Source organism: Rhinopithecus roxellana, chromosome 18, assembly GCF_007565055.1.
Source record: "Rhinopithecus roxellana isolate Shanxi Qingling chromosome 18, ASM756505v1, whole genome shotgun sequence".
Classification (NCBI taxonomy): domain Eukaryota; kingdom Metazoa; phylum Chordata; class Mammalia; order Primates; family Cercopithecidae; genus Rhinopithecus; species Rhinopithecus roxellana.
In genome coordinates this window covers 91,787,047-91,804,598 of record NC_044566.1, presented here as the reverse complement: position 1 = coordinate 91,804,598, position 17,552 = coordinate 91,787,047, and the positions used below count along the sequence as shown (strand labels likewise).

The window sequence follows — 17,552 nt, the reverse complement described above, 5'->3', positions numbered from 1 at the left end:
ACCAGGTATGGGGCTTGGCTTATCTATGTTCCTAGGCTTTTCTTTTTCACCACCAGTCATCTTGTCCCCACAGTATGGACCAAAAACAGGAAAAAGCAGGTGAATCATGAGGTCAGGAGATGGAGATCATCCTGGCCAACATGGTGAAACCCAGTATCTACTAAAATACAAACAATTAGCTGGGCGTGGTGGCGGGCACCTGTAGTCTCACCTACTCAGGAGGCTGAGGCAGGGGAATCGCTTGAACTCGGAAGGCGGAGGTTGCAGTGAGCCAAATTCACACCATTGCACTCCAGCCTGACAACAGAGTGAGACTCCTTCTCAAAAAAAAACAAAAAGAAGGAACAGGAATGAGGGGCCCCTAAGTAAGTGACAAGAATATCAGCAATGCACAGAGACGAGAAACAGCCAGAAAGACATTGCAGGCATGACAGAGGATGGGAGGGGGTTTTTCAGGGGTTCTAGGACATTCACTTACTCATTTTAACATGAGGATAAATTTATTAGGAATTGCACACATTTACCATGCTCAGTATCTTATTAAACTTAGCCTTATTAAGCATGGTATAAATTTCATTAATAACTGGATAAACATGAGAACTGTCCTGGCCAAATTAATATAATAAAGTTGGTTAATGAAAAATTTCAACAAGTAGCATTACAGAGCTCACCACACATAACTTAGCAAGCTAACAATACCTTTCTGCTAGTCTTCCTGCTCCAAACTTGTGGTCTTGCAATTAAATTTACAAGTATGCGCATTTTCACTTATTATAAAAATAGAAAGATCACTTTAAGAGCACCAAATTGAATCTTTTCCTTGCATGCCTGCATATGGTTCCTATTCTAATTATAATTATAGCTATGATTGTAATTATAATTTGTGTCTCAGAACACAAAATAAATTTGTGGTTTCCAACTGCAGACCAAAGATACCCATATTTTCCTCTACAAATGACTCAGTAGAGCCTACTTTTCTTCTGTAGAAGAGTAAGAAGATGTTTTATGTGCCCTAATTCATTTGGCTATCTCCATAACCAATATTTGAAAAGAGGAAACAAATACCATAATAATGGAAATATTTGATATAAGGTAAAATATGTATGTGCACATGTAGGAATATAGGAAAACAATTTAAAAATAGTTGCTAATGTGTGATCTGAATCTCTGCCCATTGAAATACATAAAATCTTAATAGGTTTATGCCAGCAATGTTTCTATATATACGTATATACACATATACACACATACACACATATATAGTATATCTATAAACGTGTGTATATATAGTTTGTGTATATATACATACACATAGAGAGAGACAGAGAAAGAGAGAATAAATTATTACACGTAAAAAACTCAGCATCACAGAAGCATCGGTTACATCATGTATTTAATTTAGTAACGGTGAGGAAGATTAAGCTACCTTAATCAATCTTGTTTTATGGCCGGGCGCGGTGGCTCAAGCCTGTAATCCCAGCACTTTGGGAGGCCGAGACGGGTGGATGACGAGGTCAGGAGATCGAGACCCTCCTGGCTAACACGGTGAAACCCCGTCTCTACTAAAAATACAAAAAACTAGCCGGGCGAGGTGGCGGGCGCCTGTAGTCCCAGCTACTCGGAGGCTGAGGCGGGAGAATGGCGGGAACCCGGGAGGCGGAGCTTGCAGTGAGCTGAGATCCGGCCACTGCACTCCAGCCTGGGCGACACAGCGAGACTCCGTCTCAAAAAAAAAAAAAAAAATCTTGTTTTATTAAATTACCTAATTACTTCTAGTAACTGCACGAGGATACAGAGAGTAGAATATAAGGTGAAAAGTATAATACATAATATCAATGAAGGAAGTTTTGATTTTTTAGTACATTTCATTTATAAGAGAATTTGAGCCAGTTTCCAATTATGCTGAGTTATGATTTTAAAGTTTTAAAATGTTAAAAACATAAAATTTATGAAAATACTATTTTAGAATCACTGAAATGTGTGGACTACTTGTTATTATATAATCTTTGTGATCTAAAGGTACATTATTTTCATTTATTCCATGAGTCACTCAACCAAGTGCCTCCTGAGACCTAGCAAGTAACATAATGAGAAAACTAGGCTTAGGGTTACATATTTAACACATCGGAATAACCTTTTTCCTTCAAATACCAGGTTCATTTCTCATTGTTTTCTGTCATCACAGGGTGCTTTTAAAATGCCTTGTATCTATTCTTTATTCATTCATCCACGCATTTGTGTATCTTTATACATTTATATATTTATGAATTTATTACTTTTGTTTATTTCCGCACGAGAGAATCATGGACAAAAAGAAATGTTTCTCTACTCTTAGAAAAATAAATGTATGAATTCATGGGTAAGTAAAACACTCATTTCTAGTGCTGTGGAGACAATATGGAGAGTTGGGAAACTGAGGCACAATAAAGCCTCTTTGCCTCTGCTAATGTGGCAGCCACCATCCAGCTCTGGCCAACTCTAGCCAGGTGGAAATGAGAGCTCTTTGTTGCCAGATCATTCTGTTTTACAAGATGGGTAGGATATGTGGGTTTTTATGTAAAATACTCTGGTTTTTAAACTTTGGGGTGAAATTAAAAACAAAGTCCCACTTTGAACAAAATCAGCAGCTCCTAGTAGTTAAGTGGGAACTCAAACATCAGTTTCCTGTCTCTCAGATACTACTGATACCTCATTTTTTCTAATTTATTTCAACACTTTCAAAATTACAAATTCCATTTAAATACAGCCGTTTGAATGTTTCATTCCAATAAACTCTATCTTCTTGTTAACATAGAATTAGTTTAGGTCCAGTCAGGCGCAGTGGTTCACACTTGTCATCCCAGCACTTTGGGAGGTCGGGGTGGATGGATCACAAGGTCAGGAGTTCAAGACCAGCCTGACCAATATGGTGAAACCCAGTCTCTACTAAAAATACAAAAATTAGCTGGGCGTGGTGGTGTGTGCCTGTAGTCCCAGCTACTCTGGAGACTGAGCCAGGAGAATCACTTGAACCTGGGAGGCAGAGGTTGCAGTGAGCCAAGATTGTGCAACTGCATTCCAGCCTGGGCAACAGAGTGAGACTCTGTCTCAAAAAAAAAAAAAAAAAATTAGTTTGGGTTCTTTTCAATGATGCTATTCCTAACACGATATTTCTAAACATAAGACAAATTTATCTTATATGCTGCCAAGATGAAAAGAGTTCTGAAAGAGGTGAGACATGACAGAAATCAGGGTTATGTCCTGCCAAGGCTCTGCCACCACAGATTAGAGGAGACATCCTGGCAAAAGTATCCAGAGATATCCAAAGGCCTACAGCCTCTGCGAGGCACTTTCTGGAAGCAAACTCCAAGTGTACTGCTTGCTTTAGACTCCAACGACATGCATATAGAAATAAGTGTTTTGTATGGAAAAGGGTGTTATTGCCAGTCTATTCAATTTCTAGTTCTTGGAGACAAGACCAGGAGGATAAATAGAGCGACTTCTAAGTGAGAGGTCAAATAAGTACTTTCATAAGCCAAGAAGGTACTGGCTCCTTCTTTCACTGGACTTGTTCTCAGTTAATAAACATAATTGATCATCTCTCATGTCTAAAGCATAGTTCCAGTAGTGACCATGACTGGTATGATCTCTAAAGTAATGGAATTTCTCCTGGTTGGAGAAACAGACATCAAACAACTAATTATACCCTTAATTTATTTTATTAAAATTATGATAGACGTAAAAGAAAAGTGTAGGATGATATGAAAACATGTAACAGAGGTACCTGGCTTATGTTTTTGAGGATAAGAAAGTGATATTTGAGCTGAGTTCTGAAGGATGAGTGAGAAGGGAGTGGTGTAGGAAGAAGAAATATTCTGTGAAAAATGTCAATGCTTCCTGGAGGCAGAAATGCTTTTTCATGTGAGATAAAATGCATGAATGCAGGAGTCTGAGAAGAATCGACTCAACATTAACCTCCAAGTTACCTATTGGAAGAAGAATGAGGAAGGATACGTTGAAAGACGATTTCAAGTAAACTCTTCCTTTTAATTTTATTTCTGTATTAATTTTTTATGAGAACATGTTCATATTTTGCTTGTTTTAAAAAGAAAAAGAAGTGGTAAATGCTCCTGTTCCTCTTTGAGGGTAAGATACCATGATAGTCCAAGCCACAGAGTGGAAGGTTCAGGTGAAAATTTTCCTGTTACTCAGTTTTAAATGCCATTAATCATTAGTAAAAGTCATCAAGTATTTCATGCCCATTTTATCTTCAATATATTTTTACTTAATTCTTTAATTAATTAATTAATATTTTTTTCTCAGACATGGAAATGTATTCTCTCTCTAATCACAGCTCCCGCTCAGTACAAATAGACAACTTCTTGGCCATCCCACTTTTCTTCCATGCACTCTTCATTGCTGCCTCTGGAAAGCTTTATTCAGGGTCAAACACATGAAGCTGAGTTGAATGAAACTTGCATCATACTGAATTACCTGATCCCTTTCCCCCCAGTTTCTAAGCATATGAGTCACATTCATAAGATGTCATAAGCATGCTGCTATATTCCTAACACATATCTCATACAGGGGTCTCTGAGAGGCCACATCTATACACTTCAAGCCCGACATCTATCCCCACTCCATTCCAATCTTTATTTCACTATCTCCTTGCTCGGTTTTGTCATCAGACTTCACCTTGTCATGAATCCCTTGCTATTCTCAAATCTTTGTGATAAGGAGGCTGATTTGCCTCCTAATTTCATATTGCCACCTTGAGGCATCTATTAACAAGGATTTAATAGATTTTAAAGCTCTTGATCCCATACAACTCTGATGGCACTCAGAGTAGCCCCGATAGCTTATTTCTCTATCACAAACTTATGATTTCTTGCATATTTTTTTCAGCTGGATAAAGCATGGGACTAGGAACCAGAAGACCCAGCCACTAGTCCTGGGTTCTCCCTTTGGTTGAATGTAACTTCAGGAGACATCACTATGTCCTCTGAGTCACCACTGTCTCCTATAAATGGTTGACCAGGCATGTCAGTCTTTCTACATCACAGCATTGTAGTAAACCTCATCCTTAGCCATTCTTTTCCCCATTCTCTCTCTGTTATTTTTTTTGTTTTTTGACAGAGTCTCACTCTGTCACGCAGGCTGCAGTGCCGTGGCACAATCTCAGCTCACTGCAACCTCCACCTCCCGGGTTCAAGTGATTCTTGTGCCTCAGCCTCCCAAGTAGCTGGGACTACAGGCATGCTATTAAATTAGCAATGCCTGGCTAATTTTTGTATTTTTAGTAGAGATGGGGTTTCACCATGTTGGCCAGGCTGGTCTCAAACTCCTGACCTCAGGTGATCTGCCTGCCTCAGCCTCCCAAAATGTTGGGATTACTCATAGTTTTGGTTTTAAGATTACCCACTAAAACCTTCCCTGACCTCTCAAAGAGGACCCCAATTTATATATCCTCATTGCATCTTGCATTACTTATTTCAAAACCCACGTCATTCTTGTGACTGCTAGCTCGATGCTGCCTTTTTATCCTTCCAGCCTCGAGCACACTGTAAGCTCTATGAGTGTGGAGACTGTGCGTGTTTCTTTCCAGACTATCTCAGTGTCTAGCACATAGTTGGTAACTCAGTAAATATCAGTTGATGGATTAAAAAGTAATGTCAATAAAAGTGCTTTATAGGCAAGAAGCTAGTACTATAATCATTGTCATTGTTAATACTATCAGTAGTGATAGTAGGAGTCAAGGTAGTTGTAGTTTCATATTAGCAGCATTGCCAACATCAAATATAGGCCAGAAGGAGGACCACAAAACAATACTTCTCAATATTCATTGCAAGCTTTTCCACTTATTGCCCTCCATTTTTTTTAAAACTGACAGAAATAAATAGTTAACAATAAACAAAGTGAAAAGGCAGTCTAAGGAACAGGGGAACATTGGAACACCACATTTCTGAAAAGGAGATAATATCCAAAAGATACAAGGAACTCATACAACTCAATACCAAAAAGCCCCCAAACTAAAAAACAAAAACAAACCCAAAAAGCAAATACTCTGATTATAAATGAGCGAATTCTGAGTAGACATTTTTCCAAAGAAGACACATGGATGGCCACCAGGTATATGAAAAAGTGCATACTATCCCTAATTATCAGGGAAATGCAAATTTAAGCCACAATGAGATAATCACCTCATATCTGTTACAACAGTCACCACCAAAAAGACAAAAGATAACTATTTGGCAAAGGCGTAAAGAAAAGATAACCCTTTTGCACTGTTGGTGGGGATTTAAATTGGTAGAGTCATTCTGAAAAACAGTGTGGAGGTTTCCCAAAACATTAAAAATAGAACTACCATATGATCCAGCAATCCCACTTCTGGATATATGCCCAAAGGAAATGAAATCTGTATCTCAAAGAGACATCTGCAGCCCCATGTTTACTGCAGCACTATTCACAATGGTCAAGACAAGGAACAACCTAAGTGTATACTGATGAATGAATGGATTAAAAAAATGTGGTATAGACATACAGTGAAATATTACTCAGCCATAAGAAAGAAAAAAATCCTGCCATTGACAACTATATGGATAAGCCTGGAAGACATTATGCTAAGTGAAATGAACTAGACACAGAAAGACAAATACTGCATAATCTCATTTATATATGGAATCTCAAAAAGTCAAATTCATTGAAGCAGAGAGTAGGATGGTGGTTACCAGGGGCTGGGGGCAGGGGATAGAAATGGGGAGATAATAGTTCTCAGTCAAAAGATGGCCAAGTTCTCACGATCTAATAAACAAAGTGATTCATTAATGGTTAATAATACTGTGCTGTATGCATGAGATTTGCTAGGAGATTAGCTCTTAAGTGTTACCCCCCACCCCACATACGCAGAGGTAACTATTGAACATATGCAGCAATGGATGTGTTAATTAGCTTGATTGCAACAATCGTTTCACACTGTGTACATATATCAAATTATCACATTGTATATTTTAAGTATTTACAATTTTATTTGTTAATCACACCTCAATACAAACAGAAACAAAAAGAAGTCAATAACTCTATGGTAAAATGGGCATATAAACAAAGCCCACAGTAATGGCTCAGAGTACAATTTTATTTTTCATGTACCAACCCTTGAGTTGCATAATAAGTCCCTATCTGGAGAAAGACCCAAAAGAAAGAAAAGAGATACGGTCTCATCCCATGGCAGATGTGAACACTTCTCCAAATTATGAGGGCGGGATGTAAAGAACTATGGAAACCACCCCTTGTGAGAAGAGGGTTTTTCATTGAAAACCAAAAAGGCTAAAGAAAATAAAATTCTCCAGGTGGAAGAATCAGTTCTTCGATCCTATGAGTAGGGCTGCTTGGAGGGAAAATGAAAGTAGTGGAAATATTATGGAAAGGTGGGGGTGCTGCTGTTGGTAAGGTGACATTATTTTGAATGAGTTACTGATATTTGCGGGGCAGGGAGGGGGAACAAAGCAAGAGAAGATGTCAGTACAGCCCCCTGAAGAAGAGATAAAAGTGTTTATTGGGCTTTATTGTTATTGCTGTTATCCATATTGTTGTCAATGGTAGCTTGGAGAAACTTGGAGAAGACGACGGTGATTCCAGAAAGTTCATGGGCAGGGACCTGAGGCTCCATCTTCTAATCACTGTGAGAATCTATCTTATGAGGACTCTCAGGTCCCACCCGCCATCCCATTGCCTCATGTTTGCTATTGGTGCACTTTACTAAAGAAACACCTCTGTATTATGTTCCTCTGAAAGCTTGCAAAAGCAGAAAAACAGAGAGACTACGTATCAACATATTTTTTCCCAGTTACTCAGTGAGGTATTAAATTGAATAAATTTGCCCACTGCCAAATAACTCAGGTCTTTGGTAAAGACTATTTTTATAAGATTTCACATGTCAACAAAATTCTCCATTTATTCAATACCACTGAAATCCTCTTACATGTGTGCTGCCATCAGAAACTTATCAAATCCCTACTGTGTATCTTAAAAAAAAAAAAAAAAAAAAAAAGCTAGGTTCTGGGAATACAGGATGGAGTGAAGTACCATCTCTAACTTCAGGATCATAAATTTGGACAATTCTAGAGCTTAAAGAGCTGTGGATTTTCTTTGACGAAATAAAATTCAAAGACCTTTGCTGGGCGATTTTAAAAAATGGCATTGTACTGCACCTGGAGGCAGGCTGGGGCGCGTCCCTGGGGCTTGTTGACATCCACAGCTACCAGCTGCCAACCTCCAGCAGCATCTTCATGAAACATCTTCAAGACAAAGAAGGGAGATGAGTCAGAGACATTTAATATGGAACATTGAGAACTCTATGTCTCCAGCTTTGTATATTTTTATGTTATCAAAAATGTGTCTTCTTATGGATTTATATTTGGAATGAAGTCATTTCAATTATATTTCTTTAACACTGAAAGCTTAAGTAAATGAAAAAAGAACAATGTTAATAACTTGAGCTTATTGACTACTTGCTATGTCAGGCTCTTTCTGTCTTGCATATGCTTTGCATATAATTGCTCAAATATTCTTCTCCATAAAAGAAATACTTTAGTATTTTATCCCCATTATATTGATAAATATCTATTAGATCTGGGAGAAAATGAAAATTATAATTAAAAAGCATTGTGTCTGGTGTGTTTTTACTATAGGCAGCAATTTTTTATTTTTATTTAGTGGACAGTTTTCACTGACCTAATAAAAATATTCTCAGGATCAATAAAATAAGAAGTGTGCATGTGGCACAGGGAAAGAACTGGTGTTATTTTAATGGTAGAAGACTGCCACATTGCTTTATACACTTTGTGTAATTATTTTAACTAGGAAGCAATTAATCTGCTCAACAGAAATTTTATGTGCATATTATGAAGGGAACAAGTAGTTTCTTTTGGATTAAAGACCTAAGTGATGAAATTCAAGATGCTACAGGCCCATGAAATCTGAAATCCATTGAATTAGATATCTAGGTTATTATCTCCTAGGTACCTATTATCTCCTAGCTATCATCACATATTACTTATGTGTCAATATTACACCCAGCTGGAAGACATTTCCCACTTTCATGTATTTTCCCACTAACATATTTTTCTTTCTAGTTCTCAGGAGCAAGTGTGTGTGTGTGTGTGTACAGTAGGAATAGGGCAAAATTAAACATTCTTGTTTTTCTAAATAAAGATACTAATTACAAGCACTCACTGTTTTATTCCTGCCTGAGGTCACTGTTTTACAGAAATAAATATTTCCGTTGTCATCCTTATTTATGTCCTCCTGATAGTCTGATGCTGTATTTGAAGGGGTAACTGCTAATGGAAATATGAATGAGATGATGCAAAGATCCCACTACCTAGGATTTGTAATGATAGTTTCAGATCTCTGATAGTAGTGGTGGTAGACCCTTTGTGGAAAATAAACTTGCCTTCTATAAAACGAGTGAGGTGGTGACAGACTGTTGCCAAAAATCACAGGCCCTTTATGTATATTTATTATTACTTTAAAAATTTTTTTTGGAGATAGAGTCCTGCTCTGTTGCCCAGGCTGGAGTGTAGGGGCATGATCTCCACTCACTGCAACCTCCGCCTCCCAGGTTCAAGCAATTTTCCTGTCTCAGCCTCCCGAGTAGCTGGGACTACAGGCACCCGCCACAATGCCCAGTTAATTTTTGTATTTTTTTAGTAGAGAGAGGGTTTCAGCATGTTGCCCAGGGTGGTTTTGAACTCCTGAGCTCAGGCAGTCCCCCCGCTTCTTCCTCCTATATGTATTTTTAAATGATAAAATTGAGGCGCACATTTACATAAAGCTCCTTTGGCAAAGATGTTAACTGCAAATTGCTCATCTCAGCTCTCCATTTACAGGATTCGGATTTTCTTTAGAATAAACTGCAAAAACTCTTTTTGGGGTGAATCAGGCACATTCTTCCTGAATAGGCTCATTCCGAGAACACAGGCATCAGTGGAGATGCAACCCTGTTATAGGACCTTGTTAAGTTTCTGTCAAAATTCTGGAAGCCTCATTTTATGGACAAAAAACAAAGCCAGCATTGCCAGTCACCAGTTATTAATAAAAACCCTCTGTTGATACTTCCTGTACTCTCTAATTGTGGCATAAAGGATCTCTGGGGCATATATTTACTTTGATCAGTAGCAGACTAATTTTCTCTGTTAAATTATTTTTTTTTCAGCAGACCAAAATCAAAAGAATCAATTTAATTTTCAGTAAAAGTGTTCTCTCAAGGTCATTTATTTGTATGAAATAAAGTAAAGGAAATGCAAAAACGTTCCATTTCTCTTTAGTCCCCTGCATTATGCAACATTTCGATTGGTTAATATGACAGTAGATCTTTGAGACAGAAGTTGGGCTAGCTAGCAGAAGCCAAGCATCCTCAGAGACTCAAATCCTTGTGGGGATTGTGGCAGGGACTGCTAGTCTTTCCTTTGTATCTCTTTTCCCTGTTTTACAAAGAGAATCTGCATGGAGCCACTAGGCTACCAAGAAGAAAGGCCAGTTCTTATCCTTTTTTGAAGCTGACCTTGACCATGTAACTACATACAGGACCATAGGATGCAAGCAGAAACCCTCTTTTCCTGTATTTCCTTCTTCTTCCTGTGCTCTGGAATATGGATGTGAGGGTTAGAGCTACAGCAGCCATGCTGGTCTACAAGGTGACTGTGGTAATGGAGGCTGTGTGAACTGAAACAGGAGGGAAGGTGTCTGGATCCGTGGCAACAGAGGCAACCATACCACGCTGAATGAGTACCTCTGACTTTATATGAGAGAGAACGGGATTCCTCATCGCATACCTCACCTAAGCAACCTATTTCAGGCTTTATTTGTCCCTTGCAACTGAATGTAACTTAACTAGTACATGTGGTTTCTGTTAGAATGTCCATTATTTTTTCTTTTCTTTTTACTGATGTAATTTTCCTTTCTCATTCTATAATTAAATATTTTACTGTTAAAGGCTTAGAAAATGAGGATTAGTTGCAAAAGAAACATCTTAAACCCATTCCCCAGATATACCACCACTAACATTTTAGAGTTAACGTTCCAGGTATTTTACACACACAGACACACACACACACCTGCATCCCATGCACAAACATGGGATCCTTTTTTTGTACTAATATGTCATCAGCATATCTTCACATCAATAAAGTTCAATGCTTATTTTAACGGTTTGCCTTTATTCCAATTTCATAATTTATAATCAATAACGTATTGCTAGAGACTAAGACTGTTTCCATTTTTTAAAAATTGCCATAATGCCTCATAAACATCCTCAAACATATGCCCTTGGCTACTGCCCCAAATTTTTCTTAGGATAAATTTCTAAAAGTGGACTCTCTTGGTCAGATAGTATATATGTTTTACTTTTGGATACATGTTGCCAAACTGTTTTCTGGAAAATATATTTTAATTCATACTCTTGGCAACAATGTATGCGAATGTCCCTTTCAGCCAGCAATAAATACTGTCTTTTTTAAGAAAAGAAAAGTTAACACGGGGCCAGAACAAAGACAGCATGTTGACAGCAGGGCTTGTAATGGCTAAATTGAAAGGAGGTAGCATCTCATGCTGAATAAAAAGGCTCTTGCAGCTGAGCAACCTGCTTTTGAGTCCCAGTTTTACCACTACCCAGTTATATAACATGGGGTTAGATAATTAACTTTCCAATCAGTGTCATTTTTTACACGCAAAGTGGAGACATTAATAACGCCCACTTTACAGTATTATTGTGAAGATTAAATAAGACAGGTTGTAAAGCCATTAGGCTAGTGCAGATCTCAATATATGGGAGTGACTGTAAGAAGACGTTCTGAATTGGTAGAATATCACCAATAACACAAATGAATTTCCATGGCACTCTCCTCTTAGCACAATCATTTGGAAGCCCATGGAGATTTCAACTTTGAGAATTCTCTCAAGCCTGTCCATTTGCAACTGCTAGAGTTTTATAACTGGTCGATTGGTTTGTAAAGTAGTTAAAAATGCTTCTGGGATTGTTCTATTATAGGCATAATATCATAATCATCAACAACAATACGAATAACAGGTTATCTAATGGATAGTGGTAAGAGAAAGAATCTTGGTAATGGAGAATCACTAGCAGCTGAATTAGAATTCCAAACTCAGGACAGGCACACACAGACATCCACATACACAGTAATGCAGAGAAAATCTAAAATTTACTTTGCAATTTGTATGCTCTTTGGATTCTTTGAAAATTGATAGTTTTTCAAAAAATAGCTAATAGTCACTATGACACAAAATAGTGAGAGTGGATACCTGGCTTGATTTCATTATGAAATAATATATTCAATGATGCAACCTCACAAAATTTAATTCTCATTTATGGCTTCCTATGATTGCATTATTCCATTATTATGATTTCTTATTAGAAGGTGCTCATTATTACACCATGCTAGAAGCACCCTTCCCTGAAATGCATTAATTGAATTGTTTTCTCACATATTTTAATGATGTATATTCATGAGGGAATGAATGGTCTTGGAACACAGTAAACACATTTTTGCTAAAGTATTGTCTTTGATCATTAAGTTATACATAACTTTCTCTTTGGAGGAGAAATTCTTTCCATTTTTCATCATGTGTCTTTTCATCAATTTTTTTCTACTTTTTAACCCAGCACTTAACATTTATGCATAAGTTGCTTTAGGCATTGTATAACCCATATTCTAAGAATGTTGATGGAAACCCAAAGGAGAATAAACTCATAAGTGCCCTTTCTTCCCACACCAATTCTACCTTTATCAGTCTTCTCTCTTAATTAGGGGATATTAATTCAGAAAGCACATGTCCGCAAGAATGCTCAATTAGAGATAATAACAGACCCAGAAATGTCTTTGTACAATCAGAATATTTATTTATTTACCAAACCTTCAATATGATCCTGTTGGACTATAATTCATTTATAAAAGTTATATATGTATTGACTGTCAGAAGCCTGCTTTTTGTCTCTTATCATTTTAACAGAAAAGTAGCCTTGTGTGGCTGTAAAATTTAGCAGTTCTTTGAGTTCTACTCGAGGCAAAGTTGGGATAAGCTCATCTTTATCATGAGCTAGTCTAGGTCAGAAGACCATGGGACTGGTAACAGGTATCTGAAGTAAAGCATCTAAATAATGGGAGGAAAGGTCTGGGTTAGTGAGATATGGTACTCAGGGCTTCATCTTTCAGCTCATCTGCCCATCCCAACATCCAGTGATGGGGTATCACTAAAAAGTTGTGGTCTGGGTAATCCTATAGTGGATTAACACAGGGGGGTATTATATCACGGGTGTATGAATCACTTATCCTTCAACCTAATCCACAGCTGACCACAAGGCAATAGTTATCCATGTCTAAGAATTAGGCAGGTATGAAATCACAAGCCTCTAGAGTCCAGGCAGAGTCAATGCTTAGTAATTTGAAATTTTCTACATCATCTTCCCTCTGTTTTCCAGTTACATGTTATACTGCGGTCTCCTAAAGACCCTTGGCATTAATCTCTCTGTAATTTGTTCCTGTGCTGTGTCTTGGAGGCATTTGGTGGTGACTATTCAACTGAAAAATATTGCTTTGTTAGTTTAAAGAAACAACTCTCATCACAGATTTCCTTTCACCTCCCTTAAAATGGTCCCTATCAGAGTCAATTCCTGGTGATCTGCCTAGTATAACAGAAAGACCCTTCTTTGTCCTGAAAATGTGCATATATATATATATACATATTTTTTTTCTATACACATGGCTGTTATGGGAAGTCTGCAGACTTAGACATCAACAAGTCCAACAAGCCCAGGACCCTTTAGTCCTTTGATGAGAATAGCCTATATTTAACAACTGCAAATTTTCCATATGCTAGAGAAAGGCAAGAATGAACTTCCATGTCCGAAAAGCTGTGTGCGTTACAATAATCATCTTTATTTTAATTCCTTCAAATTAGTAACTTGCGATTTAGTGTTTTAAACCACGGAATGAGAAGTCCCTGTTCACAGAATCTGGTCATATTTTACCAACATAATAGCATCATGGCAAATGATGTCTCTCCCTTCTCTACACATAAAAGCATCAGAGGGCCCACTTGCAAGTGGCTAGCCAGGGTGGGCGGGGCCTGAAGCCCGTTGCTAGGCTGCCTGAGTGGTGTTTCACCCAGAGGCTGACAGCAGGAGCTTTGGTTGCTTAGCAACCAGGTCCTCAGCTATAGCATTTTCCTTAATGAAGGTTTTTCACAATTCTCTGTGTGATTACCTCTGCTGAATATCTAGGCGCATTACCTCTGAATTACCAACTCATTCCTCTTGATTAAGTACAATTTGGCATCAAAATGATTTTGTACAACGTTGTTCCAAGTCTCTTCACATTTCCCTTTCTATTAGAACCATTGGCTGACTTGATGGTGCTTCCAAACACTATTTTTTCTAGCTGTGATTTTGTACTTGAGAGTTACTCCATAAACATACTGTGGTTTTAAAGGCATTTTAGGTCATCTTCAGGAACACTGCATGTGAGTTAAGGGCTAAGATCATAGTTCCACATTCCATTTGGGTCTCAAAGTCATAAGTGAAAACATGTCCTTCTAGAGGCTGTCACCTCAGAACAGACTGGGAACTTTCTTATCTCTCATAGTTTGCAAAAAGAGAGGAGAGAGGAGATAAGTACTTGGCATGGTTGATTTCTTGAAGGCTTTTCTACATGGCATCTCTGATATAACCTGGATAGCATATACAGAAAAACCTTTCATGGAAGTTTGAACTGTTGTTTGTCAAAATTGAATAAGACTGACACTATTTCATCTATAATGAACTGACTGGACAATTCAGACTTTTACAGCATCACAAAGATGCCTCAACACCATCAGGCTTTTCCCAAATCGGTGAGTTAAATTGCATTTTAACATACAATTATTAAATGTTCAACTTCAGGGTTTTCAAAAGTAAAGTTTGTACACCTTGGCTCCTTGACAGATACCTTTGTTGTCTTACCAGTTCTTGTAAGTGTTGACAGATACCTTTGTCTTAAGAGCTTTTGTAAGTGTTTACAAACTTGCTAAATATCCTTTAGAATTTAATATCATAATAGTCACAAGGCATTATATCATTTTATTCCTGATTCTGGAATTTTTATTTTCTCTATCTTTTATAAAGATTCACACTAGAAGAAGATATACAAACCTGCCCTTCCTTTTTTTTAACTACCATGAAAACACACACATGAAACAAATCCAAAAATAAAAACAAAGGCATTGTATCTGAACTGCCCTCTTATGTAATAACTGCTCTGCTGCTTTTAGAAAATTTGTAGCCCACCTTCAAATTCTCAGGAGACTTATGGTTTTATGGAAACAATATTGTCTTATGGGACTTACGGGAATTCTTCTGAACATACAGGGATTCTTTAAAAAAATCACAAACATGCATGTGGGTTTGAGGGATCATTGTCATAGTTTATTGCACTGTGGTTTGTTCTGAATGAAATATATTTTCCATTACAAAATTCTAATCCTACACATAGACCTTACACAGGCTCGCAAGTACATGAATAAATACTCATAAAAGTCAGAAATTCCATAGTGGTTACATTTTATCTGCAAGCCATTTGAGGATTTGTGATGTCAGAATCTAAGGTATGTAATAAATGTGGTTGACGATCTTGGTTTTGTATCAAAACCACCCATGGAGCTGTTACAAAATATAGGTGTCATTCCCTCACTGCCTAGAAGCTCTGATTTGATTGTTCTGGGTTTGGGCCTTTGAACCTGCTTTATTTTATTTTCTTTTATGTTTTTTTGGGGTAGGGTCTTGCTCTGTCACCCAGGCTGTGGTGCAGTGTTGTGATTGCAGCTCACAGCACCTTTGACCTCCTGGGCTCAAGTGATCCTCCCGTCTCAGCCTCTTGAGTAGCTGGGACTACAAGGCTCATGCCACAAGATTGGCTAATTTTTAAAATTTTTTTGTAGAGATGGGGTCTTGCTACACTACCTAGGCTGTCTCAAACTCCTGGACTCAAGCAATCCCTCCCCCTCAGCCTCCCAAAGTGCTGGAATTACAAGCATGAGCCACTGTGCCTGGTCTGCACCTGTATTTTTAAACAGCTTCCCGAGTCAGACTGTAGAAGCCTGACATGCAAGAGCTTCCCCAAGGTTCACTGATGGTGAGGGTGAGACATGTGCACGCTCGGATGGGTTATGACATCCTCTTGCTCATACGTACCTGGGTGGTGGCTGTTGAAGTAGTGCTGCTTCTTGATCCCCACATCTGTTGAAACTGTACTCTGATTTCTGCAAATGTTTCAATGATAACAGCAATAAACACGTTCTGAAAAAAATCACAAACCACATTTATCAAACTCTAAGAATGACAAAGCGGAGGGCAACCAAAACCAAACCAAAGATCTGCAGAACCATCACAGAACATAGACTTTCTTAGCACCGTTCTCCGCAGTACCTTCACAAGCCAGGCGAGGAAGAAAATGAGAGTGATGAAATAGAAGTAGGAACGCCAACGGGGGAAGCTGTCAATTGCTCTGTACATGAGGAACACCCAACCTTCCTGCGAGGCGGCCTCATAGACGGTGAATATACTGGTTCCTGCCATGATAGAGGAGGACAGACTGAGTCACAGTTGACTTCTGAAATAAGAAAGCATTTTCCAGAAAAACAATCCATATTTATCCACACTCATTTTTTCAACGACAAAAGCTCTTCAAAAATTGCAAACAGTAAAATGTGAAACATGCAACACATTTTACTGTTCTCACTCTTAAAATTTTAATAAAGTTGTTTCTGACTTCAAGTCAGGGTAATTTCAATATCTCTAGCAATAAAATAATTTGATATGATACCTTTAGCTGTTAAATGCAACTAATAATGTGGAAAAGGAAATGAACAGTCAAACCCAGTATGTATAGGTATAATTTAAAAAAGGATATGTACCATTTAAGCTTGCCACTTGGAGCCTAACACATTCAATAAGGTGAAAAGCACCTGCTATGGTTTTAACCAAAATGAAAGAAATGGCAGAACTGGGTTTCATTTGAAATCACTTTTTCATAGGGAGAGTAAAGTGTCTCAGGCTCCACAATTAATATGATGGAGCTTGTCTTTGGATTCCATGGTGTTACCGAACACCAAAATGTAAGGCAGTGAATTGTCAAATAGGATTTGTATTTTCTGGGAAAATTATCTCTTAGAAAGGACTTCTAGTCATGGAAAGAAAGGAAAGTTAAAAATATGTGGACAGATTTTTTAACATTGGCTAAGAGAACCTAAAATGCCATGTAGGGAAAAGTTATGTTTAATCCTAACAACACTATGAGATGTTTTACAGATGGGGAAACTAAAGCACATAAAGTTAAAGTGACTTGTCTAAGGATGTAAAGATAATAATGAAGGGAACTGGAATTAACTCAGTCATTCTGGTACAAAGCCCCACACCTCCCAAATGTGATGATATCTTGTCTCTTAACAGCCTTGCTGTAGTTAGTTTCTCTATCTGTAAAATGGGAAATAACAAAGACTTTATAGTGTTGTGAGGATTTAATGAC

At 37.8% G+C, this 17,552-nt stretch overlaps 1 protein-coding gene across 1 annotated transcript in view; it reads right to left on the bottom strand.

Annotated features, from left to right (window-relative positions):
• NALCN (sodium leak channel, non-selective) overlaps positions 1–16,603 on the bottom strand; it is a 229,742-nt gene extending 213,139 nt beyond the window's left edge. The window contains exons 1-3 of the mRNA XM_030922022.1: positions 16,454–16,603; positions 16,220–16,324; positions 8,187–8,273 (exon numbers count right to left, since the gene is read on the bottom strand). Coding sequence (XP_030777882.1) covers positions 8,187–8,273; positions 16,220–16,324; positions 16,454–16,603 — 342 coding nt within the window. The remainder of the gene's footprint in view (positions 1–8,186; positions 8,274–16,219; positions 16,325–16,453) is intronic.
• Positions 16,604–17,552: the final 949 nt, after the last annotated feature.